The following is a 27,929-nucleotide window of genomic DNA, read 5'->3' on the forward strand; positions in this document are numbered from 1 at the left end:
TCTGTGTCCACTCTAAAACTCAAGGTCGTCGGATCGGGCTCAAACTTGCCCGTCCGGCCGTAGTTTGAAGCTCAATTACAAGAGAATGGTAATAGATAGAGACTTGCGGTCAACGGCAAAGTTCAATATCGTCTGGAAGTCGTCCAACTATGATATCAAATTCGACCCCCCACCCCTGCATCCGCCATTTTGATTTTTTTTCAATTTTGTTTTCGCTATATCTCAGCCTCTATTATAGCTAGAGGTCTGAAATTTTAATATGTTGTAGGGGCCTTTAAGACCTTTTCAAGGATACCTCATTTCCGAAAATTGGACAAGCGGTTTAGCCAATAAAGAGTTTTATCGAAAATCGGTTATATCTCCTAAACCGCTTGACCGATTTGAACCAAACCGGTTTTGAATGAAAGATCTCAAGAAGGTATACTATTATCTATATATAGGAAGTTTCAAAAGCTACCGCTAGAGGGCCTACAATAAAAAACAAAATTTTCGATGAGTTTTCGACCAGTTTTCGATTAATATCTCAAAAACTGGACGATAGATTTCGATTAAATTTTAGTATGTTATAGGTGATAGGCACACCTTTTAACCAAAAAAAAAAATTAAAAAAATTTATGTCGCGGTTTCGGAGATATAAATTCTGGGGATAATTCTGGGGAAAAGCTTACTCATGCGCGTTGGCTGTGATTCGATGTGTGAGAAAGCCATTCCCAAAAATTTATCCACCTCAATTTTCACCACACTTGGACTGTCATCTGAAGGAAGAATCACAGCCCGTAAGTGAAACTTACCAGTACATTCCCTTTACTCTGCTGGACCATTGTACTTATATATGTATATTTATAGGTTTATACTTATATATTTATATTTTTATATATTTTTTTATGTATATAAAATTTCTATAGTTTAAAATAGAGTTTGCTCACACGTGATTGGGGGCTCGGGTTGACTAGTAAATCATATTTTTAAAAGAATATTATGTACGTTTTTTCATCTTTCTTTTATTTGTGGTCCTTAAGAGAAACTACCAGCTGTAGCATAAAATTAAGGAAAACACAAACATCAAAAAAGTTTTGCATTGATAATGAGTCAGGAATGAAAATAGTTTATTCTAAAATGTGCATAAATATTGGCAGAATCAATAAAGAATTGATTATAAAAAAAAACTTTTTGCCAAAATGTTTTAGAAAGATAAAATAAAATATATGTTTAATTAAATATATCGAAATTCTAAGCAAATTAAATTATATATATGTACGCGTACATATGCAAGAACAAGATCTTTTTTTTTTGCTATTTCTCTCCTTCGCGTCGCATTTTTTATCGGCTGATTTATATTCTCACTATGTGATCCCCATTGACTTCCATCCTACAGTCACGGACAGAAAAGTAAGACATTAATTTGCCTGTGATGCTCATTCGAACAATAAACGAATTTTCATAATTTTCTTTTTGGAAAAATAGGAAAATGAAATTTTCCTAAGAAAAATAAATCTCAAATAAAAAATAAAAGAACCTTTAAACAATTTGTTCATTCAGTAAGGAAGGGACCTTAATTTTGTTTCGATGAGTGTATTTTTGTGGGTCAAACACCCAATATTTCTGTAAACCAGAATTTTGGTTTTTATTTTCTTTTTATTGCAGGACCAGATAATATTGGTCAATTAGATTTGAGAGCATTCTCGATAATTTATATACTGTCTTGCAGGAGTGGTGGGAAGCGGATGGACAAGCTTATATTTGGGGCTTTTTTCGCGTGATACAACTCAGTTGAGATTGAACCATCTTCCCTGCTTCATCAGCAATGATCCTCCAAAAAATCCTCCGAAAGTTTCTCCTTCTATTCTGTAGTTTCCACTTCATTAAAGGCTTTTCGGTAAACTCTACGGATTTTGTGGACTCAAACCCATCAAGTAAAGGTTCAATGAAAGAGTGTTATGGTGCTCCCTAAGTCTTCGTTTTAATGTGTTAAATAATTCTTCTTGTAGGACTTGTGAATGATACAGTTAATTTACGTGGTACATTGAGGTATTCAGGAATAAAATGTGGATCCCATGAAGATTTCCTCACGTGTGGCCCTTCGTGTGAAATTGATTGTCTAACAATTGGAACATCGTGCGAACCAACAGATTGCCAACCAGGATGTTTTTGTCGTCCAGGATATGTACGAGAATATCCTGGGGGAAAATGCATTTCCCAAAAACGATGCGCAAGTGAGGAAAATCCATTAATTGTGTTTAAAAAAAATTCTGAATTTTACGTGAAAACGAAAGAATTTTTAAAGCTGAGATTTGAGTGTACAAAGAAGGATATTTCAATTTTAATTTATGTTTTTAATCAATAATTATTTTTAAAAAATAGTTTGAGTTTTCTTGATTTGCTAAAAATAAATCAACATATCGAAAAAAAACCTCGTAGAGTGACAAAAAATATTCTAAAAAAAACGAAAAGCTTTTTTGGCTTCGTGTTATATGTAATATGATTGAAGTAAAATATATGTATGTTTTAAATTACAAAAATTTATCCTTAACTGGTATAAAAGTGAGTAAATTCCTTTAAGCAGCCTTTTAAATTTTGTTTGTAATGTTACTTTTTGAAGATAGACACAGAGAAATTAGTAACTTCAAATAAGCGCCTCCTTGCACTTCCTTCTTGATATTACGCACCTTTTGAGGGAGATGGTAAAAAGATTAATAACACTATGTTGACGGAGTGTTTCCTGGCCTCTACCTCAATGTATGTACTGTACGCACCTGCCGAGGAGAATCAGAGGGAGCATTAAGACTCCTCCGGCGAGAATTGACCGGGTTAGCGAGTGTCCTTGAAAGTCTCTGATCTCCTTTCCGTGAATGATACTGTATTTTACTTCAAAATAGAATTTATTCTCTACTGGTACTTAATGAAATACACAAATAATGAATTTAAAGGATAAAAACTTGATAAATTAGAAATTCACTCACTATGGCGTGTGCTGCAACTTTCATTGCCAGGATAAGAAAAATAAGGTTATGTAGATTTTTTCCCATAAATAATTCGTCACGTACCCTCCTACAACTACTCTGCGGAATTGTCCTTGGACAGGCGTGTACGTACTTTCTTTTTTTTTTTTTTTAAATATTTTCTTTTATTCAATTTCGGATATTTAAATCCTTCTTTATGTAATTTTTAAATGGAAATTATCCAGTATATGTAGGTATATAATATAGGTGTGCGTGTACAATGTAAGTAGTTTAGTAATTTTTTCTTTTTTTATTGTAATACAGATTTTCTTTTCAATTCTCAACAAACAATTCCTATTTTTTTCGTAAGAATTTTAAATCACCCTTTAACTTTGACCTATTCCATTCAGCTTTTATGATAATAAAAAACATTTTTATGTCTTTTTTATGCTCTCAAAATCATCAAAGAGAATTTTCCAATTTCATTGAATTATTGGAGATTAATTTCTTACAGGACCTTCATGTCCAAAGCACGAGGAGTTTTTATTTTGTGGAGAAGCTCCCCTTTGTCAAACAACATGCGAAAACTACGGGCAGGCATGTGACATAAAACGTTCAGCAAATTGTCCTCAGGGATGCTACTGCAAGCATGGCTATGCACGACATCCACGAAGCAATCAATGTGTTCATGTGAAGAATTGTCCCACAATTGAGTACGTAACACATAGGATTGTTACAACGTCCTCAACACCAACAACAACAACAACAACTACCTCAACAACTACCCCAAAAATAAGACCTCCAACATACTCAACGACAACCCCAAAGACAAAAATAACATCAACAACGACTAAGAAAACAATCCCAACAACATACTCGACTTTTTACCCTATTAAATATCCAACAACTTACCCAACAACACATACAACGAAATACACAACAAAATACCCAACAACATATCCTACATCAACGACAAAAGAGAAAACGTCAACAACCCCAATAATATATCCAACAGAGACAACAACAGACACAACAACAACTCAAAAAGTCAAAACAACAACGTCAAAAACAAAGACAACAACAACCCCAAGTCCCACAACAACATCAACTACAGACAATCCTTCAGAGATTTGTTCAAAACATGAAGAATACGTCGAATGTGGACCTCCGTGCGAAGTTGAATGCTCCAATTTAGGTCAAAACTGTCCAATTCCCAAAGTCAAATGCACCAGTGGATGCTTCTGTAAGCCAGGATATGCCAGAGATGAAACATCTGGCTTATGTATTCCTCAGAGAAATTGCCCAAGTAATAAACACACAACAACAAAAATGAAAAAAAAAAATTAAATGAATTTCCCTTTCAGCTCCTTTCTGCCCAAAGTATGAAGTTTGGTTGCCGTGTGGACAAGCTCCGGATTGCCAGGAAATGTGCAGTGGCGTTGACATCTCGTGCAACATACGGAAGCATAGGGGTAAGTGCCCATCTGGGTGCTACTGTCGCAAAGGCTATGCTCGTCATCCTACAACAGGGTTGTGCGTGAAGAAGCGCGACTGTCCCGTTGAACCGGAATGCAGTGAAAATGAGACGTACCAAGAATGTGGATACAGATGCGGGGAAGTTTGTGAAGCGAACAGTTGTCAGTATGAAAAATGTGAATCAGGCTGTTTCTGTTCTGATGGTTTTGTTCGGATAGGTGGGCACTGTGTCCCCAAGGAGAATTGTGCTAAAAAATGTCCTCCAAATGAGGAGTTTTCTCTATGCTCAAAGCGCTGCTCCGAGGAGTGCAATGTACCGGAGAAATTCTGCAAGAAGGAACCTTGCGTTGAGGGATGTTTCTGCATAAATGGCTACAAGAGGGTTGGAGATGTTTGTGTCCCTGTGTCCAATTGTCCTCCACCTAAATGCTCAAAACCAAATGAGGTGTACACAACTTGTGGAAAATCCTGCAATGAGGATTGTACAAAATCATGGGAAGATTGCACAGGAGAGCAGTGTCATGAGGGCTGTTTCTGTGCCAAAGGCTACAAACGAGTCCGCAGACGATGTATCCCCGAAGAAGAATGTATTTGTCCGGAAAAGGAAGAGTACAAATGCGGCAATGATTGTGATGAGGACTGCAACAGTTCGTCGACGGAGTGCTGGGAGCAGAAATGCAGCAACAAATGCCACTGCATTGGGAACTACAAGAGAATCAATGGAGTGTGTCAACCTCCAGCAAACTGCCAATGCCCCAGCAATGAGGAGTACACGTACAGTAGCAAGTGCAGTGAAGAGTGCGGAAAACTCCGAAATGACTGCACAAATGCTAAAAAGTTCTTTGGTTGCTTCTGCAAAGCAAACTTCAAGAGAATCAATGGGATCTGTTTGCCAGACACCGACTGCCAATGCCGACAAAACGAACACTATGCATACGGTAACCTTTGTCTCGAGAAATGTGTTGTCTCACCTGCAGACTGTAAGGATGTGGACTTTTACCGATCCTGCTTCTGCCAATTAGGCTACAAACGAATAAATGGTGTCTGTTTGCCTGAAAAGGATTGCCTATGTGGAAGGAATGAAGTATATTCACTCGGTAATGATTGTTGGGACAACTGCAAGACAAAACCCGAAGAATGCAAAGCTCTTGCCGTTTACAAAAGATGCAATTGTAAGGCAGGATACAAAAGGATACATGGCAACTGCGTCCCAGACTCCCGATGTCAATGCAATCAACACGAGGTGTACAAATACAGCAGTCGTTGCAATGAGGTATGCAACAACAGCACAGTTGACTGCACAAAAGATGAATACTTTAAAGGATGTTTCTGCGAGGAGGGATATGTGAGGAGGGATGGAAAATGCATCAAGGGCACTTACTGCGAATGCGGTGAGAATGAAGAATATGTAAACAGCAACACCTGCTCCGAGGATTGCAGTAAAACATGGCTTGATTGTCGCAATGTTGCGAGTTCCTTCACATGCACCTGCATCAAGAATTTCAAAAGAATTAACGGAAAATGTGTTCCGGATGTGAACTGTCCTTGCTCGAGAAATGAAGTTTATGCTCATTCAACAAATTGTGAGGAAAGTTGTGGAACTACTTCTGAAGATTGCGACGACACGACAACCATTGGCAGATGTTTCTGTAAACCAGGCTACAAGAGAATCTTGGGAATTTGCGTAAAGTCCAACCTTTGCCCATGTGGGGAAAATGAAGAATACAAATTCGGCAATAGATGCTATGAACAATGTCAAAAGAAAAACGAATTATGCCCTTATAGTCCTCAATCACAAGGATGCTTCTGCAAGGATGGTTTTGTGAGAATAAATGGGACTTGCCAGACATTTGATCAATGCTCTTGCAGTGAAAATGAACAATACTTTTATTCAAATGACTGCCTTGAATCATGCGACGGTTATCCAGGAAAATGTAGCAATCTCCCAATGAAATATTCATGCTACTGCGCACCTGGATTTAGGAGAAATAAGAAAGGTCTCTGTGTTGTTGACTCTCAATGTCCATGCAGAGACCCCAATGCTGAGTACAAAATTGGGAAGAAATGTGAAAATAAATGCATTCCAACAGCAGATTGTTCAGAAAAAGAATACTACAAAGGTTGCTACTGCAAGGATGGGTACAAATTCATCAACGGAATGTGTCAACCTGATTCCCAGTGTCCATGTGACGAATACGAAACGTACAGATACGGCGATCGGTGTAGTGAACAATGCAATGATGGCAGCCTGGATTGTTCTCAGGACGAATGCTTCAAAGCTTGTTTCTGTAACGAAGGATTCGTAAGGATTAAAGGAAAGTGTGTAATTGGTCAGAACTGCGAATGCGGAGAAAATGAGGCCTATTTAAACAGCAACGATTGCTATCAGGATTGTAGTAAAACTTGGGAAGAATGTGAAGCGTTGCCAACATCATTCAGGTGTGCTTGCGTCAGGAATTATTACAGGATTAATGGAACATGTCAAATTTATGAGAACTGTCCTTGCGGTAAAAATGAGGTGTACCGATTTTCTAACGATTGCTTTGATACTTGTGGAACAATACCTGATGAATGCGCGAAACAAACATTCCTTAATAAATGCTTCTGTAAGCCAGGATACAAAAGGATATTGGGAGTTTGCGTTAAGGATAATTTATGTCCTTGTGACAAATTTGAAGAATACAAATATGGAGACAGATGTAGAGAGAACTGTCAAGAAAACTACGACGATTGTCCAGATGTGGCAACCGTTCAAGGATGCTTCTGCAAGGAAGGCTATGTCAGAGTTAATGGAACATGTCAAACATTTGAAAATTGCGAATGTGGAGATAACGAAGAGTACTCCTATTATAACGATTGTTTAGATACATGCGACGGGAATCCTGACAACTGCAAGGATATTCCGATAGAAGCATCTTGTTACTGTGCTTCTGGTTACAGAAGAGACAGCCAAGGTAATTGCATTCCTGATTCAGAATGTCTATGTAGTGATCCAAATTCTGAATACAAACAAGGCAAGAAATGTGAAGACGACTGTGAAGAATCGTCAGACTGTTCAGAACAAGAGTGCTATAAAGCATGCTACTGCAAAGATGGATACAAGTTAATCGACGGAAGTTGTCAACCAGAAATTGGCTGTACCTGTGATGGATCAAATGAACAATATTATGTATCCAATGACTGTTTGGAGACTTGTGATGGAAATCCAGAAAGTTGTGCGGGAATTCCCACAGAAAGTGGTTGTTACTGCGCACCAGGATTTCGCAGAGATAGTTCAGGAAATTGTATTCCTGATACACAATGCCCATGCTCTGACCCAAATTCGGAATACAAACAAGGGAAAAGTTGTGAAGAAGAGTGCGATGATACGAGAGATTGTCCAGATCAAATATGTTATAAAGCATGTTACTGCAAAAATGGCTACAGACGAATTAATGGAAGTTGTCAACCACAAACTCAGTGTGAATGCCCAGAAAACGAACAATATGGTGTTTTAAATGATTGTCTTGATACGTGCGATGGTAATCCCGATTCATGCCTCGGAATTCCATCAGCAATGGATTGCTACTGTGCTCCAGGATACAAGAGAATTCATGGAATTGGTTGCATACCAGAAGCTGAGTGTCCATGTCTTGATCCTAATTCAGAATATAAACAAGGAAAGAGTTGTGAATATGAATGTAGTCCACCTGAAGATTGCTCAGATAAAATATGTTACAAAGCATGTTACTGCAAAGATGGATACAAATTGATTAAGGGAAATTGTCAACCAGAAAGTCAATGTACTTGCAGTGGAACAAATGAACAATATGGAGTATCCAACGAGTGTTTGGATAAGTGCGAAGGAAGTCCAATTAATTGTCTAAATATTCCAACAACTAGTGGCTGTTATTGTGCTCCTGGTTATCGACGCGACAGTAATGGAGATTGCATTGTCGAAACAGATTGTCCTTGCACAGATTCTAATTCGGAATATAAGCAAGGTAAAAGTTGCCAAGAACTTTGTTTCCCAATTGATGGATGTTCTGATCAAATATTATTCAAAGCTTGTTATTGTAAAGAAGGATACAGAAATATTGGTGGAACGTGTTCTCTTGAAGCACAATGTTGTACAGATCCAAATACAGAATACACAACATCAAGTGATTGTTTAGACGAGTGCACAGGAACACCAAATTCATGCGCAGGTCAGCCTGAATACTTAGGTTGCCATTGTGTACCTGGCTTTAGAAAGGACGCTAGTGGATTCTGTGTAGCTGATACCCAATGTACATGTGACGATACAAACGCTGAGTACAAATCTGGAAATCCATGCGATTTTGAATGCCTTCCTCAAGCTGATTGCCCAACCCAGGAGTGCTACAAAGCATGTTTCTGTAAGCCGGGTTTTAGATCATTCGATGGCACATGTCAACCTGAATCAAATTGCGTATGTTCAGTTAGTCCAAATGAACAGTATGGATATTCCAATCCATGTCTTGACAGTTGTACTGGAACTGCAGATTTATGTGCAGGTCAGCCTGTGACTGCAGGATGTTACTGTGAACCTGGCTACAAGCGAGACATAAATAACGAATGTATACCTGAAGCACAATGCCCATGCTCTGATCCAAATTCTGAGTACAAATCAAGAAGACCTTGTGAGGATAAATGCATTCCACCATCAACATGCCCTACCGAGGATTGCTATAAAGCATGTTACTGTAAGGATGGATATAAAAATATTGGAGGGATTTGTACTCCTGAAGCGCAATGTTGTGGTGATACAAATTCCGAATATATTTACGGAAGTGATTGCATAGACGAATGCACAGGAACGCCTGATTCCTGCGCAGGACAGCCGGTAACATTAGATTGTCATTGCAAAGCTGGCTTTAGAAAAGATTCAACTGGAACATGTGTAACAGACACCAGCTGCTCTTGCACTGATCCCAACGCTGAATTTAAATCCGGAAAGCCCTGTGATGATGAATGCACTTCACCAGTAACGTGTCCTACCGACGATTGCTACAAAGACTGCTTCTGCAAGGATGGATATAAAAGTATCGCTGGAACTTGTACTCCTGAAGCTCAATGTTGCACAGATCCAAATGCTGAATACGTTTTGGGAAGTGATTGCTTTGATCAGTGTACAGGAACGCCTGATTTCTGCGCAAGACAGCCGGTAACATTAGATTGTCATTGCAAAGCTGGCTTTAGAAAAGATTCAACTGGAACATGTGTAGCAGACACCAGCTGCTCTTGCACTGATCCCAACGCTGAATTTAAATCCGGAAAGCCCTGTGATGATGAATGCACTTCACCAGTAACGTGTCCTACCGACGATTGCTACAAAGACTGCTTCTGCAAGGATGGATATAAAAGTATCGCTGGAACTTGTACTCCTGAAGCTCAATGTTGCACAGATCCAAATGCTGAATACGTTTTGGGAAGTGATTGCTTTGATCAGTGTACAGGAACGCCTGATTCCTGCGCAGGACAGCCGGTAACATTAGATTGTCATTGCAAAGCTGGCTTTAGAAAAGATTCAACTGGAACATGTGTAGCAGACACCAGCTGCTCTTGCACTGATCCCAACGCTGAATTTAAATCCGGAAAGCCCTGTGATGATGAATGCACTTCACCAGTAACGTGTCCTACCGACGATTGCTACAAAGACTGCTTCTGCAAGGATGGATATAAAAGTATCGCTGGAACTTGTACTCCTGAAGCTCAATGTTGCACAGATCCAAATGCTGAATACGTTTTGGGAAGTGATTGCTTTGATCAGTGTACAGGAACGCCTGATTCCTGCGCAGGACAGCCGGTAACATTAGATTGTCATTGCAAAGCTGGCTTTAGAAAAGATTCAACTGGAACATGTGTAGCAGACACCAGCTGCTCTTGCACTGATCCCAACGCTGAATTTAAATCCGGAAAGCCCTGTGATGATGAATGCACTTCACCAGTAACGTGTCCTACCGACGATTGCTACAAAGACTGCTTCTGCAAGGATGGATATAAAAGTATCGCTGGAACTTGTACTCCTGAAGCTCAATGTTGCACAGATCCAAATGCTGAATACGTTTTGGGAAGTGATTGCTTTGATCAGTGTACAGGAACGCCTGATTCCTGCGCAGGACAGCCGGTAACATTAGATTGTCATTGCAAAGCTGGCTTTAGAAAAGATTCAACTGGAACATGTGTAGCAGACACCAGCTGCTCTTGCACTGATCCCAACGCTGAATTTAAATCCGGAAAGCCCTGTGATGATGAATGCACTTCACCAGTAACGTGTCCTACCGACGATTGCTACAAAGACTGCTTCTGCAAGGATGGATATAAAAGTATCGCTGGAACTTGTACTCCTGAAGCTCAATGTTGCACAGATCCAAATGCTGAATACGTTTTGGGAAGTGATTGCTTTGATCAGTGTACAGGAACGCCTGATTCCTGCGCAGGACAGCCGGTAACATTAGATTGTCATTGCAAAGCTGGCTTTAGAAAAGATTCAACTGGAACATGTGTAGCAGACACCAGCTGCTCTTGCACTGATCCCAACGCTGAATTTAAATCCGGAAAGCCCTGTGATGATGAATGCACTTCACCAGTAACGTGTCCTACCGACGATTGCTACAAAGACTGCTTCTGCAAGGATGGATATAAAAGTATCGCTGGAACTTGTACTCCTGAAGCTCAATGTTGCACAGATCCAAATGCTGAATACGTTTTGGGAAGTGATTGCTTTGATCAGTGTACAGGAACGCCTGATTCCTGCGCAGGACAGCCGGTAACATTAGATTGTCATTGCAAAGCTGGCTTTAGAAAAGATTCAACTGGAACATGTGTAGCAGACACCAGCTGCTCTTGCACTGATCCCAACGCTGAATTTAAATCCGGAAAGCCCTGTGATGATGAATGCACTTCACCAGTAACGTGTCCTACCGACGATTGCTACAAAGACTGCTTCTGCAAGGATGGATATAAAAGTATCGCTGGAACTTGTACTCCTGAAGCTCAATGTTGCACAGATCCAAATGCTGAATACGTTTTGGGAAGTGATTGCTTTGATCAGTGTACAGGAACGCCTGATTCCTGCGCAGGACAGCCGGTAACATTAGATTGTCATTGCAAAGCTGGCTTTAGAAAAGATTCAACTGGAACATGTGTAGCAGACACCAGCTGCTCTTGCACTGATCCCAACGCTGAATTTAAATCCGGAAAGCCCTGTGATGATGAATGCACTTCACCAGTAACGTGTCCTACCGACGATTGCTACAAAGACTGCTTCTGCAAGGATGGATATAAAAGTATCGCTGGAACTTGTACTCCTGAAGCTCAATGTTGCACAGATCCAAATGCTGAATACGTTTTGGGAAGTGATTGCTTTGATCAGTGTACAGGAACGCCTGATTCCTGCGCAGGACAGCCGGTAACATTAGATTGTCATTGCAAAGCTGGCTTTAGAAAAGATTCAACTGGAACATGTGTAGCAGACACCAGCTGCTCTTGCACTGATCCCAACGCTGAATTTAAATCCGGAAAGCCCTGTGATGATGAATGCACTTCACCAGTAACGTGTCCTACCGACGATTGCTACAAAGACTGCTTCTGCAAGGATGGATATAAAAGTATCGCTGGAACTTGTACTCCTGAAGCTCAATGTTGCACAGATCCAAATGCTGAATACGTTTTGGGAAGTGATTGCTTTGATCAGTGTACAGGAACGCCTGATTTCTGCGCAGGACAGCCGGTAACATTAGATTGTCATTGCAAAGCTGGCTTTAGAAAAGATTCAACTGGAACATGTGTAGCAGACACCAGCTGCTCTTGCACTGATCCCAACGCTGAATTTAAATCCGGAAAGCCCTGTGATGATGAATGCACTTCACCAGTAACGTGTCCTACCGACGATTGCTACAAAGACTGCTTCTGCAAGGATGGATATAAAAGTATCGCTGGAACTTGTACTCCTGAAGCTCAATGTTGCACAGATCCAAATGCTGAATACGTTTTGGGAAGTGATTGCTTTGATCAGTGTACAGGAACGCCTGATTCCTGCGCAGGACAGCCGGTAACATTAGATTGTCATTGCAAAGCTGGCTTTAGAAAAGATTCAACTGGAACATGTGTAGCAGACACCAGCTGCTCTTGCACTGATCCCAACGCTGAATTTAAATCCGGAAAGCCCTGTGATGATGAATGCACTTCACCAGTAACGTGTCCTACCGACGATTGCTACAAAGACTGCTTCTGCAAGGATGGATATAAAAGTATCGCTGGAACTTGTACTCCTGAAGCTCAATGTTGCACAGATCCAAATGCTGAATACGTTTTGGGAAGTGATTGCTTTGATCAGTGTACAGGAACGCCTGATTCCTGCGCAGGACAGCCGGTAACATTAGATTGTCATTGCAAAGCTGGCTTTAGAAAAGATTCAACTGGAACATGTGTAGCAGACACCAGCTGCTCTTGCACTGATCCCAACGCTGAATTTAAATCCGGAAAGCCCTGTGATGATGAATGCACTTCACCAGTAACGTGTCCTACCGACGATTGCTACAAAGACTGCTTCTGCAAGGATGGATATAAAAGTATCGCTGGAACTTGTACTCCTGAAGCTCAATGTTGCACAGATCCAAATGCTGAATACGTTTTGGGAAGTGATTGCTTTGATCAGTGTACAGGAACGCCTGATTTCTGCGCAGGACAGCCGGTAACATTAGATTGTCATTGCAAAGCTGGCTTTAGAAAAGATTCAACTGGAACATGTGTAGCAGACACCAGCTGCTCTTGCACTGATCCCAACGCTGAATTTAAATCCGGAAAGCCCTGTGATGATGAATGCACTTCACCAGTAACGTGTCCTACCGACGATTGCTACAAAGACTGCTTCTGCAAGGATGGATATAAAAGTATCGCTGGAACTTGTACTCCTGAAGCTCAATGTTGCACAGATCCAAATGCTGAATACGTTTTGGGAAGTGATTGCTTTGATCAGTGTACAGGAACGCCTGATTCCTGCGCAGGACAGCCGGTAACATTAGATTGTCATTGTAAAGCTGGCTTTAGAAAAGATTCAACTGGAACATGTGTAGCAGACACCAGCTGCTCTTGCACTGATCCCAACGCTGAATTTAAATCCGGAAAGCCCTGTGATGATGAATGCACTCCACCAGTAACGTGTCCTACCGACGATTGCTACAAAGACTGCTTCTGCAAGGATGGATATAAAAGTATCGCTGGAACTTGTACTCCTGAAGCTCAATGTTGCACAGATCCAAATGCTGAATACGTTTTGGGAAGTGATTGCTTTGATCAGTGTACAGGAACGCCTGATTCCTGCGCAGGACAGCCGGTAACATTAGATTGTCATTGCAAAGCTGGCTTTAGAAAAGATTCAACTGGAACATGTGTAGCAGACACCAGCTGCTCTTGCACTGATCCCAACGCTGAATTTAAATCCGGAAAGCCCTGTGATGATGAATGCACTTCACCAGTAACGTGTCCTACCGACGATTGCTACAAAGACTGCTTCTGCAAGGATGGATATAAAAGTATCGCTGGAACTTGTACTCCTGAAGCTCAATGTTGCACAGATCCAAATGCTGAATACGTTTTGGGAAGTGATTGCTTTGATCAGTGTACAGGAACGCCTGATTTCTGCGCAGGACAGCCGGTAACATTAGATTGTCATTGCAAAGCTGGCTTTAGAAAAGATTCAACTGGAACATGTGTAGCAGACACCAGCTGCTCTTGCACTGATCCCAACGCTGAATTTAAATCCGGAAAGCCCTGTGATGATGAATGCACTTCACCAGTAACGTGTCCTACCGACGATTGCTACAAAGACTGCTTCTGCAAGGATGGATATAAAAGTATCGCTGGAACTTGTATTCCTGAAGCTCAATGTTGCACAGATCCAAATGCTGAATACGTTTTGGGAAGTGATTGCTTTGATCAGTGTACAGGAACGCCTGATTCCTGCGCAGGACAGCCGGTAACATTAGATTGTCATTGCAAAGCTGGCTTTAGAAAAGATTCAACTGGAACATGTGTAGCAGACACCAGCTGCTCTTGCACTGATCCCAACGCTGAATTTAAATCCGGAAAGCCCTGTGATGATGAATGCACTTCACCAGTAACCTGTCCTACCGACGATTGCTACAAAGACTGCTTCTGCAAGGATGGATATAAAAGTATCGCTGGAACTTGTACTCCTGAAGCTCAATGTTGCACAGATCCAAATGCTGAATACGTTTTGGGAAGTGATTGCTTTGATCAGTGTACAGGAACGCCTGATTCCTGCGCAGGACAGCCGGTAACATTAGATTGTCATTGCAAAGCTGGCTTTAGAAAAGATTCAACTGGAACATGTGTAGCAGACACCAGCTGCTCTTGCACTGATCCCAACGCTGAATTTAAATCCGGAAAGCCCTGTGATGATGAATGCACTTCACCAGTAACCTGTCCTACCGACGATTGCTACAAAGACTGCTTCTGCAAGGATGGATATAAAAGTATCGCTGGAACTTGTACTCCTGAAGCTCAATGTTGCACAGATCCAAATGCTGAATACGTTTTGGGAAGTGATTGCTTTGATCAGTGTACAGGAACGCCTGATTCCTGCGCAGGACAGCCGGTAACATTAGATTGTCATTGCAAAGCTGGCTTTAGAAAAGATTCAACTGGAACATGTGTAGCAGACACCAGCTGCTCTTGCACTGATCCCAACGCTGAATTTAAATCCGGAAAGCCCTGTGATGATGAATGCACTTCACCAGTAACGTGTCCTACCGACGATTGCTACAAAGACTGCTTCTGCAAGGATGGATATAAAAGTATCGCTGGAACTTGTACTCCTGAAGCTCAATGTTGCACAGATCCAAATGCTGAATACGTTTTGGGAAGTGATTGCTTTGATCAGTGTACAGGAACGCCTGATTCCTGCGCAGGACAGCCGGTAACATTAGATTGTCATTGCAAAGCTGGCTTTAGAAAAGATTCAACTGGAACATGTGTAGCAGACACCAGCTGCTCTTGCACTGATCCCAACGCTGAATTTAAATCCGGAAAGCCCTGTGATGATGAATGCACTTCACCAGTAACCTGTCCTACCGACGATTGCTACAAAGACTGCTTCTGCAAGGATGGATATAAAAGTATCGCTGGAACTTGTACTCCTGAAGCTCAATGTTGCACAGATCCAAATGCTGAATACGTTTTGGGAAGTGATTGCTTTGATCAGTGTACAGGAACGCCTGATTCCTGCGCAGGACAGCCGGTAACATTAGATTGTCATTGCAAAGCTGGCTTTAGAAAAGATTCAACTGGAACATGTGTAGCAGACACCAGCTGCTCTTGCACTGATCCCAACGCTGAATTTAAATCCGGAAAGCCCTGTGATGATGAATGCACTTCACCAGTAACGTGTCCTACCGACGATTGCTACAAAGACTGCTTCTGCAAGGATGGATATAAAAGTATCGCTGGAACTTGTACTCCTGAAGCTCAATGTTGCACAGATCCAAATGCTGAATACGTTTTGGGAAGTGATTGCTTTGATCAGTGTACAGGAACGCCTGATTCCTGCGCAGGACAGCCGGTAACATTAGATTGTCATTGCAAAGCTGGCTTTAGAAAAGATTCAACTGGAACATGTGTAGCAGACACCAGCTGCTCTTGCACTGATCCCAACGCTGAATTTAAATCCGGAAAGCCCTGTGATGATGAATGCACTCCACCAGTAACGTGTCCTACCGACGATTGCTACAAAGACTGCTTCTGCAAGGATGGATATAAAAGTATCGCTGGAACTTGTACTCCTGAAGCTCAATGTTGCACAGATCCAAATGCTGAATACGTTTTGGGAAGTGATTGCTTTGATCAGTGTACAGGAACGCCTGATTCCTGCGCAGGACAGCCGGTAACATTAGGTTGCCATTGTAAGCCTGGTTTTAGAAAAGACAGCTCAGGAAACTGTGTGACGGACACCACATGCCCGTGCACTGATCCCAATGCTGAGTATAAATCCGGAAAGTCTTGTGATTACGATTGCGTACCTCCGGGAAATTGTCCAACTCGTGAGTGTTACAAAGCTTGTTTCTGCAAGAATACATTTAAATTGATTGGAGGTTCTTGTCAACCGGAAACCCAATGTACCAACGCTGCTCTAGCGAATGCTGCTTATGGCTACTCAAATGACTGCATGGATCGCTGCTCGGGAAATCCTGAGACTTGTAAGAATCAACCAGTTGTAGCAGGATTCTATTGTAGGGAAGGATTTCGTCGATCGAGTGATGGAACTTGTATTCCAGAAGCTGATTGTCCTTGCACTGAACCGAATACGGAATACAGAATGGGGAAAGCGTGTGAAGATGAATGTATTCCGCATTCTGATTGTGCTGCTAAAGAGTGCTACAAAGCTTGCTATTGCAAGGAAGGATACAAATTAATTGGTGGTGAGTGCAAGTTGGAAAATGAATGTAGTTGTCCGGGATCAAATGAGGAGTACACCTATTCAAATGATTGCCTTGATCTGTGTACTGGAACTCACGCGTCTTGCAAAAATAGACCAATAAAAATCGGTTGTTACTGCAAGGAAGGATTTAGAAGGATTGAAGGAGACTGTGTTGCTGATTCGCAGTGTACCTGTTCGGATTCTAATGCTGAATACAAATCAGGAAATCCTTGCAGTGATGAGTGTACTGTACCATCTGATTGTGCAATGCGAACGGCATACAAAGCTTGCTTTTGCAAAGATGGATACAAGAATATTGGAGGACGTTGCCAGTTGCAGACTAATTGTGTATGTCCAGCTAATAAAGAATACACCTACTCCAACACCTGCCTTGAGAAATGCAATGAGACTCCTCAATCTTGTAAGGATCTACCTACTGTTGCTGGATGCTACTGCAAACCTGGCTTCAAAACAGACGATTCTTCTTCTGATTGTATTCCTGAGTCTCAATGCCATTGCGATGATCCAAATGCTGAATACAAATCAGGTAAACCCTGTGACGAGGAATGCTTCCCTGAGCATAATTGCTCTTCCCAAGATTGCTACAAAGCCTGCTTCTGTAAGGAGGGCTTTAAGAAAATTGATGGAGTTTGTAGAGCTGAAAATCAATGCAGATGTCCAGATGACAGGGAGGAATATACTTATTCAAATCAATGCCTTGAGACATGCATTGGAACGATGGAATCATGTAGTGAACCATTCAAATTGGGTTGTTACTGTAGGGAAGGTTTTACGAGATTTGTCAACGGGTCTTGTGTTCCTCATGATTGGTGTCCATGTCCAGGTGATAATGAAATGTTTAAATCTGTAAAATCCTGTCAGGATGATTGTTCAGCATCAGGTAGATGTAGATCAGAGGAATGCTTCAAAGGATGTCACTGTCGCAACGGGTTTGTGAGAGTTGACGGAAGATGCGTTACAGAAGCTGAGAATTCCTGCCCGAGGAATGAACATTTCAAATGCGGTAGAAGGTGTGAGGAAGATTGCAACCTGGGAGATGTGGATGAATGCCGACGCAGAACATGTGTCGATGGATGCTACTGCAACGACGGCTACTTGAGAATTAATGGAGTTTGTGTTCATGTTGAGCAGGCAGAACCGCTCTGCAATTGCCCTCCAGGACAGAAGTTTACATGCAAGAGTGATTGCTTGGAGTCTTGTTACGAATTTCCAGGCGATTGCGACGAGAGCGATTGCCGCTGGGGCTGCCATTGCCCGAATGATGTCCTCAAACGCCAACGAGGTGACTGCATCAATGTAAATCAATGCGATTGCAACAGAAATGAGGAACCACGAAATGGGAGACTTTGTGATGAAAGCTGCTCAATGAGTTCCCGGGAATGTCGCTTGTCTGGCCAATCAACAGGACGAAAATGCTTCTGTGCCTCCGGATATTGTCGTGAGAATCGCGGTGATCAATGTCGGAGGAATTAAGAATTGAATTCCTTTTAAGAAATTACCCCAATAAAGAACTTAATCTAATACAGAACTTAATCAAAATAAAATTTATTCCATTCAGGAATAAATTTTTGATATTTACTAATTTTTAATAATTTCATTGAACTCTCGTAAACTAATAATAATAAATTGTCCAAAAGAAGAAAAGCTGATGAAGAATGAAAGACGAGAAGAAGAAGAAGAAAACTTGTATTGTGGACTTTAATAAATTACTTTTGGGAGCATCATTTTGTATGTTTATTCACTTTCCCTGAATTCTTTAGGCATTTTTTTCTTCTCTCTTTCCATTCAGAACTCGCGGCGACTGGTTCATAATTTACTCCAATAAAAATGCACTGAAGTTGAATATAAAAGATTTGGGAATTGATACGTGGGATAAGTTAACCCTTAAAGGACATGAAGGAATTTTTTTGTAATCAATTTCATTCTATTTTTTAACCTTTCAAGTCCTACGAGGATCGAATATTTATATAATTAAAATGTTTTTTACTTAAAGTCAAAATGACAACATTTTGTTCCTTTTAAATGTTTCAAAACATTCGCATTAATGTTTCATCGATGAATTTGTCACTTCGATTTTTTAATTAAAAATAATCGTTATAATTTTTCATTTCACTTTTATTTTGCATCAAATGAGAACTTTAGAATTTGTCTTAAAAGCTTTTATAACTTTCAGGAATAATTTCTGAATAATAATTATTATTCAAAAATATTCCAATATTATACTAAAAAAAATATTAAAAATTAAATTTTAAAATTTCTCTCTAAAATAAAAATATTTTTTATATATTACGCAGACTCCAGAGGGTTAACCCGGAAACATTAAAAAAAATTACTAACGTTATCATAAAATTATCTATTTAAATTTAATTATAAATTAAAAAATGTTTCATTTTTAATCCATTTTGATTGAAATTCCAATGAGTTTCATTAAAATTTTTATGAAAAGAAACAAAAAAGATAAACATGGTCACATCGGGGTTAAAATTTTCGGCGCTGAAGAGATGCGTTTTTTTTTTCATTCAAAGAATATTTTCTTATAAATAAATTGTAATAATTCTCTTTGATAAAAAAAGAGAGAGAACTCTTGTCGGCCAAATTCTGGTTTTATGCAAAAGAGAACAAAAAATTATTTTTGTCCATCAGTGCGAGCCTTTAAATCGCCAAATTCTTATGCGGATTCTTTAGTTAGGCGTTGATTCTTCTCTGTGTAACATGAAATTGTTGTGGAGTATTCAACTTGTGCTGTCTCTCAGTGTATCAGGAGGATTTTTTTTCATTAAATCCATTGCTGCTAATTCGGATTACGGAGATGAAGGAACAACCCTTCTTCTACCCAAATCTAATTCAAAAGGTGATTTTGTGGCGTTTAAAAAAAACGTTAAAAACACTAACTTTTAACGTTTAAACGTTAAAAAGAGTTTTTTTTTTTAACTTTTTTGTACTTTTTGCAAACAAAAAAAAATGTGAATAAATTAATTTCTCTTCGGCAGTGGACGAATATTTGAGAGATTCGGAAGAATTTCGACACAAACCACCCCTAATTAAACCCCCATTCATTGATAACACAAACATAAGTTTCCCATCCATCCCGAGTATCCCGAGTTTCCCAAGCATCCCAAGTTTTCCAAGTAATCCGAGTATCCCGAGTAGTCCAAGCATCCCAAGCATTCCAAAGTGTCCGAGAAATGAGGAATATCAAACATGCGGACCAATTTGTGAAGATGAATGCACAAAGAGGTGCACAGGTGAGAGCGGAGGATGCAAGAAGGGGTGCTTCTGCAAAAATGGATATGTACGACATACATTAGGACGGTGCGTTACACTCGCAGCTTGTCCAAGTAAGTTAAAACGTTGAAAAGCTTATTTTAGTCTTAACAGCTTTGAGAAGAAGTTTGCAAACAAGGGGAATTTATCTGAAAGAAAAATATTCCAAAATTTTGAATTTGAAACCGATTATTCCGAATAAATATCAACAATGTGATTTAATTGAGAATAAATCGAGGATATTTCAGATTTAAGTTCTTTTTGCTTGAATTTTTGAGTCACAAAAATATATTTCTTACCTCGTACGTGGTAAAGGTCAAAATTATTTTAACCCTTTCGCGGACACGTGGACACGTGAAACATAAAAACATACCATGTTTTCATCATGATATTTATTCTGTGGCTGCTTTTAGAAAATGATTTTCAGTCAGAACGATTTCTTTGGCCTCTTATTGCGTGAATTTGATGCATTTCTAACTTAGAAATATCATTAATTATTAATTTGGTAAAATAAAATGTTTCGCATTTGGGTCTACGTACGACCCAAAGAACGCGAAAGGGTTAAATGATTTCTTTTTATAATTCTGTGTAAAATAACTAAAACTAGAAAATAAATAAATAGAAACAATTTTTTTAAACTACTAAATGATTTTTCTTGAAATTATTTTTCATCCTAAGATTTATTTTAATCTTTTTCTGTAAATAATTTCAGGAATACAAATTAAAAGGAACAAAAATCATTCTGTTAAATAATAATCAATAATATTCAAAAGACTTTGAAAAATATTCGGAATATTTAGAAATATTCGTCAAAAAAATCACAAATATTTCCCAAGAAGCTTTTTTTTTATGAGAAACAGAACCTTTAGAACAAAAGCAATTGCAGGACAATATTCTCGTGTTTTTAGTAAAATTTTAATGACCAAATAAAACAAATTATTCATCTAACTAAGAATTTATTAATTTCCTAATCATTTCAATTAAACAAGATACAAAAAGAATATTCAATTTTTACAAAGGAAAATCTCTCTTTAGAACCAATTTGCCCACGTTACGAGGAATGGAAAGAATGCTCAACAGCCCCACATTGTGATCTAAAGTGTGGAAACTACGCTGGAACTTGCGAGGAGAAGGCCGAATGTCCTGGTTGTTTTTGCCGCAAAGGATACTACCGACATCCCGTAACAAATGCCTGCACCTACTTCCATCAGTGCCCTCCAGAAGTTCCCCAATGCCCTGAAGGAGAACAATACAGCGCCTGTGGATTCGCCAGCAGTGAACAGTGTCAAGTAATTGATAAAACCATATTCAAGGAGAACTGCAAACCTGGATGCTACTGCAGCAATGGTAATGTTCGTATTGACGGGAAATGCCTTCCAAGGGATCAATGTCCTCGAATTTGTCCGAATAACGAAGAGTACACAACATGTGGAAATGTCTGCCGGGAGTACTGTTCAACGGAAAATAAGGAATGCAACAACCTCTGCTTCTCTGGATGTTTCTGCATAGCTGGGTACAAAAGAGTTGCCGGTGTATGTATTCCAGATTCGCAATGTCCCCTCCCCAAGTGCGCAGGACCCAATGAAGCATACACTGATTGTGGAAAACCATGCAATGAAGATTGTTCGAAATCAACCAAAGATTGCTTGTACGATGTCTGCTTGCCAGGATGTTTCTGCAAACCAGGCTTCAAGAGGATTGATAATGGAATATGCGTTGCACAGGAAGACTGCATATCGCATGAATGTTCAGGGCAAAATGAAGTCTTTTCAATATGCGGAAACAATTGTAATGAAGATTGTAGTAAAACAACTCAAGACTGTCGTCAACAAAGTTGCAGTCAGGGATGTTTCTGCGCAGCAGGTTTCAAAAGAATTGATGGAGAATGTCTCTCGCAGACAGAATGCACACAGACTCAATGTTCTGGACAGAATGAAGTATATTCAACATGCGGTAAAACCTGCAACGAGGACTGCAACAAAACCAGACAAGACTGTCGTCAAGAAAGTTGTTCTCAGGGATGTTTCTGTGTAACAGGCTTCAAACGAATTGACGGAGAATGCGTTCATCAAAGTGAATGTACACAGACTCAATGTTCTGGCCAGAATGAAGTTTTTACGTCCTGCGGTAAAACCTGCAACGAGGACTGCAACAAAACCAGACAGGATTGTCGTCAAGAAAGTTGCAGTCAAGGATGTTTTTGTGCATCCGGATTCAAGAGAATTGACGGAGAATGCGTTTCTCAAAGTGAATGTCCACCACCTGAGTGTTCAGGACAAAATGAAATCTATACGTTGTGTGGGAAATCCTGCAACGAGGATTGTAATAAAACAAGACAGGATTGTCGCCAAGAGAGCTGTAGTCAAGGATGTTTCTGCGTTGCAGGATATAAAAGAATTGATGGAGAATGTGTTCATCAAAGTGAATGTACACAGACTCAATGTTCTGGCCAGAATGAAATTTATACATCCTGCGGTAAAGCCTGCAACGAAGATTGTAATAAAACTAGACAAGATTGTCGCCTTGAAACCTGTGCTCAGGGATGTTTTTGCACATCAGGATTCAAACGAATTGATGGAGAGTGTGTCTCACAGTCAGAATGTCCTCCACCTGAGTGTTCAGGCCAGAATGAAGTATATACAACTTGTGGTAAAACCTGCAACGAAGACTGCAATAAAACCAGACAAGACTGTCGTCAAGAAAGCTGCTCTTCAGGATGTTTCTGTGCATCCGGATTCAAGAGAATTGACGGAGAATGCGTTTCTCAAAGTGAATGTCCACCACCTGAGTGTTCAGGACAAAATGAAATCTATACAACATGCGGTAAAGCCTGCAACGAAGACTGCAACAAAACCAGACAAGACTGTCGTCAGGAGACTTGTTCACAAGGATGTTTCTGTGCAACAGGCTTCAAACGAATTGACGGAGATTGTGTTTCCCAAAGTGAATGTACACAGACTCAGTGTTCTGGCCAGAATGAAGTCTATACAACATGTGGTAAAGTCTGTAACGAAGACTGCAACAAAACTAGACAAGACTGTCGTCAGGAGACTTGTTCACAAGGATGTTTCTGTGCAACAGGCTTCAAACGAATTGACGGAGATTGTGTTTCCCAAAGTGAATGTACACAGACTCAGTGTTCTGGCCAGAATGAAGTCTATACAACATGCGGTAAAGTCTGTAACGAAGACTGCAACAAAACTAGACAAGACTGTCGTCAGGAGACTTGTTCACAAGGATGTTTCTGTGCAACAGGCTTCAAAAGAATTGATGGAGAATGTGTTCATCAAAGTGAATGTCCACCACCTGAGTGTTCTGGCCAGAATGAAGTTTATACAACATGCGGTAAAGCCTGCAACGAAGACTGCAACAAAACCAGACAAGACTGTCGTCAAGAAAGCTGCTCTTTAGGATGTTTCTGCGCTGCAGGATATAAAAGAATTGACGGTGAATGCCTCTCACAATCAGAATGTCCACCACCTGAGTGTTTAGGGCAGAATGAAGTCTACACAACCTGCGGTAAAGCCTGCAATGAGGACTGCAACAAAACTAGACAAGACTGTCACCAAGAAAACTGTAGTCAAGGCTGTTTCTGCGCTGCAGGATATAAAAGAATTGATGGAGAATGTGTTCATCAAAGTGAATGTACACAGACTCAATGTTCTGGCCAGAATGAAATTTATACGTCCTGCGGTAAATCCTGCAACGAGGACTGTAATAAAACTAGACAAGACTGTCGCCTTGAAACCTGTTCTCCAGGATGTTATTGCGCAACAGGCTTCAAACGAATTGACGGGGAATGTGTTCATCAAAACAAATGCACACAAACGCAATGCTCAGGTCAAAATGAAGTTTACACTGTATGTGGAAAGAAATGCAATGAAGACTGCACAATTGATCCACTTACATGCTCCAACTACAACTGTTACCCCGGATGCTACTGCATTGATGGCTACAAACGAATTGACGGTGTGTGCACTCGAGATAATTGCGAAACACCATCTTGTGGATCAAATGAAACTTACTTAAATTGTGGACGACGATGTGAGGAGCTTTGCAGTGGTGCAACGGCTCAATGCTACCAAGAAGCATGTACTTCAGATTGCTTCTGTGCCACCGGATACAAACGCATCAATGGAACTTGTGTTCCGGAAAATCTCTGCAACTGTCCGGAAAATGAACGACTCATACTGAGCAGTGAATGTATTGAAGAGTGCTTCAAAACTCCTGCAAACTGCACAACAGCCACGAAATCTCTCCGGTGTACGTGCATTCCTGGTTATAAAAGAATTGACGGAGTTTGCGTTAGCAGTAGCCTTTGCCAGTGTCCCCTGAATGAAGAATACAGCTTTGGTAATTCATGTCAGGAATTGTGTGAAAGCAGCCCAGAGGATTGTCAAACGAAAGCTTGCTACAGGGGTTGCTTTTGCAAGAAGGACTACCGTCGAATTGGCGGTCAATGCGTTAGAGATAGTTACTGCTCATGCGGTAGCAATGAGGAGTTCACCTATGGGAATGATTGCTATGAAGATTGCTTTGAAGATGATGCATTTTGTCGTTCTCTGGGAACATACAAAAGATGTTCCTGCATTGAAGGGTACAAGAGAATATTTGGTTTCTGTGTTCCAGACACGGAATGTCGATGCCCATTCAATGAAGAAATAGCCTATACTAATGAATGCTACGAACACTGTGGAACAGATCCGAAAATCTGTGCAGAACAGAATACTACAAGAAGGTGTGCATGTGTCGATGGGTATGTTCGAATAAATGGAATTTGTGTTCCAGACAGTCAATGTCCATGCTCTACAAATGAGGAGTATGTGATTGGGAATCAGTGTGAAGAAGACTGCAGTGCTACTCCGGATGTATGCAAGGATACTGAATCCTACAGGCGATGCACCTGTTTGGAGGGATACAAGAGGATCAATGGCGTTTGCACTCAACAATCCAATTGCACATGTGGTGAGAATGAAGCCTACAAATACGGTAATCCCTGCAGTGAATCCTGCGATGGATCCCCTTCTCTCTGCGAATTACTTCAGTTCTATCAAGGATGCTTCTGTCAGGATGGTTACAAGAGAATCAACGGCTCATGCGTTGAGTACACAAATTGTCAATGTGAGGAAAATGAACATTTCACCTATGGGAATGACTGCGAAGAATCATGCAATGATACATCAGCCTGTGTAGGAAGCCTGGAATATCTGAGATGCACCTGCCTGCCGTTCTATAAGAGAATCAACGGAGTCTGTGTGCCTGAATCAAATTGTATTTGTGGAGAGAATGAAATTCATTTGTCGTCTAATGACTGCTTTGATACTTGCGGAACAGATCCGTATGATTGCGCAAAATTGAACCGATCCAGCCGATGTGCCTGTGCTGATGGATACAGGCGTGTTGACGGCAGATGTGTTCCCTACAGCGATTGTCCATGTCCTGAGAATGAAATCAATGCTGTAACCAATGATTGTTTTGAAGAATGCGGAACAGTTCCCATTGATTGCGCTCAGATGCACACCTATCCCAGATGTACCTGTATTCCTGCCTACGTCAGGGTTAATGGTACCTGTTTGCCTGATTCTACCTGCCCATGCGGTGAGAATGAAGAGTACAAGTCCTCAAGTGAGTGCATTGAGGCATGTGGAGAAGATGAAGACAGTTGCAAGGAAGCCGTTGAGTGGAGACGATGCACCTGTATTGATCAGTATAAACGTATTGATGGAGTCTGCGTCCCAGACACTGATTGCCAATGCCCACCAAATGAGCATATGGACAGCCGAAACGATACATGTGAAGTATGTGGAGCAAATCCACTTGAATGCGAACTTTTGCCCGTTGTAAGAAAGTGTTTCTGTGACATTGGTTACGTTAGAATTGATGGAGTTTGCGTCAAGGGCGATGTCTGTGTTTGTCCAGAAAATGAGACTTATGCCTACACTAACGACTGTCGTGAAGACTGCACAAAAACCAACGATGAATGCGACAATCAGTTCACCTACCCCCACTGTGGTTGCATTGAAGGCTTCAAGAGAATTGACGGAGTTTGCGTTCCAGCTGCAAACTGTTCATGTCCTGAAAACTCCACCTACGGCATTGGGAATGATTGCTACGAAACCTGCGGTACGAATCCCAGTGAATGTGCTAAGCTGCCAACAGAGGAACGCTGTGTCTGCAATGACGGCTACGTTCGGATTAATGGAAGCTGTGTGCCTGATTTTGATTGCCCCTGTGGCGATAATGAGGAGTACACCTTTGGGAATGAATGCATTGAAGACTGCACGCTGTTTGATTGTCGCAACGAAGACTCCTACAAGCGGTGCACATGCCTGCATGACTACAAGAGAATTAATGGAACGTGCGTAGCAGACGTGAACTGCCCATGCGGTACGAATGAAGTCTACCGATACGGCAGTCATTGCTGGGAAGATTGTCGGAGTACGGCAGATGAATGCCTGAACTCTGAATGCCACAAGGGATGCTACTGTGCGGAGGGATTTAAGCGTTTCGGAGACGCATGCCTGCCCGAAGAAGCCTGCTCGTGTGGAACGAACGAAGAGTATCGATGTGATTGGGATTGCAATGAAAACTGCGCCAGATTGAACTTAACCTGCCTACTGGAACCCTGCAAAACTGGATGCTACTGCCAGGAAAATTGCCGCAGAATTGATGGAGCCTGCGTACTACAGGATCAATGTCGCTGCACGAGTACCCTAGAAGAGTTCAGGCTTGGCAATAGATGCCTCGAGGATTGCACACGAACTGCATTGGATTGCGCCAATGAAACCAACTTCTTGGGATGTTTCTGCAGAAATCTCAATCATCGACGAATTAATGGAGTTTGTCGTCATGTCAGTGGGTGTAGAGTTCTAACTGATAGATCCTTGAGTTCATTTGATTTCTAGAAATTCTCATTCCTAATTCATCTTTTTAGATGAATTTTTATTGATATTTTGTCATTTGCATCAGCAGAACCTTATTTCTTTAATATTTTATACACGATAAGTGTTGATGTAAGCGACGATTACAAATTCATTGTATACGAATATTAAAATAATTTGTAGTTTTTACGGTTAAGGGTTGCTTAACAAATTAATTAAAATCCAATGAAATGTATACGAAAAAATTGTTAGAATTTAATTTTTAATTCTGTAAGAGCTTAAAAGAGGAATAAAGTATGAAAAACTTTGCAAAATTCGTGAGTTAGTTAAAGTGTCTTATCGGTCTTATCACAGCATAGTAACAGATAGTTTCATTGTTCTAAAAATGAGTTACTTGGACTCTTTCATTTTTATTCCTTCATCACGATCAGAAATTCTAAAGAATTTTCAGTAAAAACTCCTTTAAATTAAACATTTAATTAGTTCGTGATTTCAGTTTAAAGTTGACTTTGTGGCTTAAATGATGACTTTACTGTGGAATAAGTTCTTCTGGTTGTTACTTCTTTTGGGCACAACATTGGTTCTTTGCAATGAAAAACGTGAAGCAGAAGAAGAAAGTGAAGTAGCAGAAAAAGGTGAGTTTTGAAGAATTTTTTTCCTTAAATAGAAGTAAATGGAGATTTTTCTCAAAATAATCTTCCTTAACTAACTTTTTTTATAAAAATCATTTTTGGTTGATAAAAATTTCTTTAAAATTTGATTAGAACAATCTTCGATTTTTTTTGAATAGGGAAGACAAGGGCTAAGATAGATAAATAGGTTCAATAAAAATTAAAAATATCTTTCAAAAAAAAAATATAGCAAAATGGTTTGATAAAACATTCAGGATGGAAAAATTCTTTTAGAAAT

The 27,929-nt window shown here is 40.4% G+C and overlaps 4 protein-coding genes across 4 annotated transcripts in view; 3 read left to right on the forward strand and 1 right to left on the reverse strand.

The window, feature by feature from the left end:
* LOC129786570 (nuclear pore complex protein Nup88) overlaps positions 1 to 27,929 on the reverse strand; it is an 850,897-nt gene that overhangs the window by 708,374 nt on the left and 114,594 nt on the right. The gene's annotated exons all lie outside the window — the stretch shown is intronic.
* Positions 1,769 to 17,489, forward strand: LOC129786839 (zonadhesin-like). Its single transcript, XM_055822084.1, has 5 exons — positions 1,769 to 1,919; positions 1,989 to 2,213; positions 3,454 to 4,245; positions 4,304 to 17,401; positions 17,479 to 17,489. The coding sequence occupies exons 1-5, from the start codon at positions 1,805 to 1,807 to the stop codon at positions 17,487 to 17,489; spliced, it is 14,241 nt and encodes a 4,746-aa protein (XP_055678059.1). The 5' UTR covers positions 1,769 to 1,804.
* On the forward strand, positions 17,533 to 18,519 carry LOC129786618 (von Willebrand factor-like). Its single transcript, XM_055821742.1, has one exon. The coding sequence runs from the start codon at positions 17,593 to 17,595 to the stop codon at positions 18,346 to 18,348; it is 756 nt and encodes a 251-aa protein (XP_055677717.1). The 5' UTR covers positions 17,533 to 17,592; the 3' UTR covers positions 18,349 to 18,519.
* On the forward strand, positions 19,588 to 27,334 carry LOC129786846 (zonadhesin-like). Its single transcript, XM_055822095.1, has 3 exons — positions 19,588 to 19,726; positions 19,866 to 20,213; positions 21,175 to 27,334. The coding sequence occupies exons 1-3, from the start codon at positions 19,588 to 19,590 to the stop codon at positions 27,042 to 27,044; spliced, it is 6,357 nt and encodes a 2,118-aa protein (XP_055678070.1). The 3' UTR covers positions 27,045 to 27,334.

The sequence above is a fragment of the Lutzomyia longipalpis genome, chromosome 1, assembly GCF_024334085.1.
Source record: "Lutzomyia longipalpis isolate SR_M1_2022 chromosome 1, ASM2433408v1".
NCBI classification, from domain to species: Eukaryota; Metazoa; Arthropoda; class Insecta; order Diptera; family Psychodidae; genus Lutzomyia; species Lutzomyia longipalpis.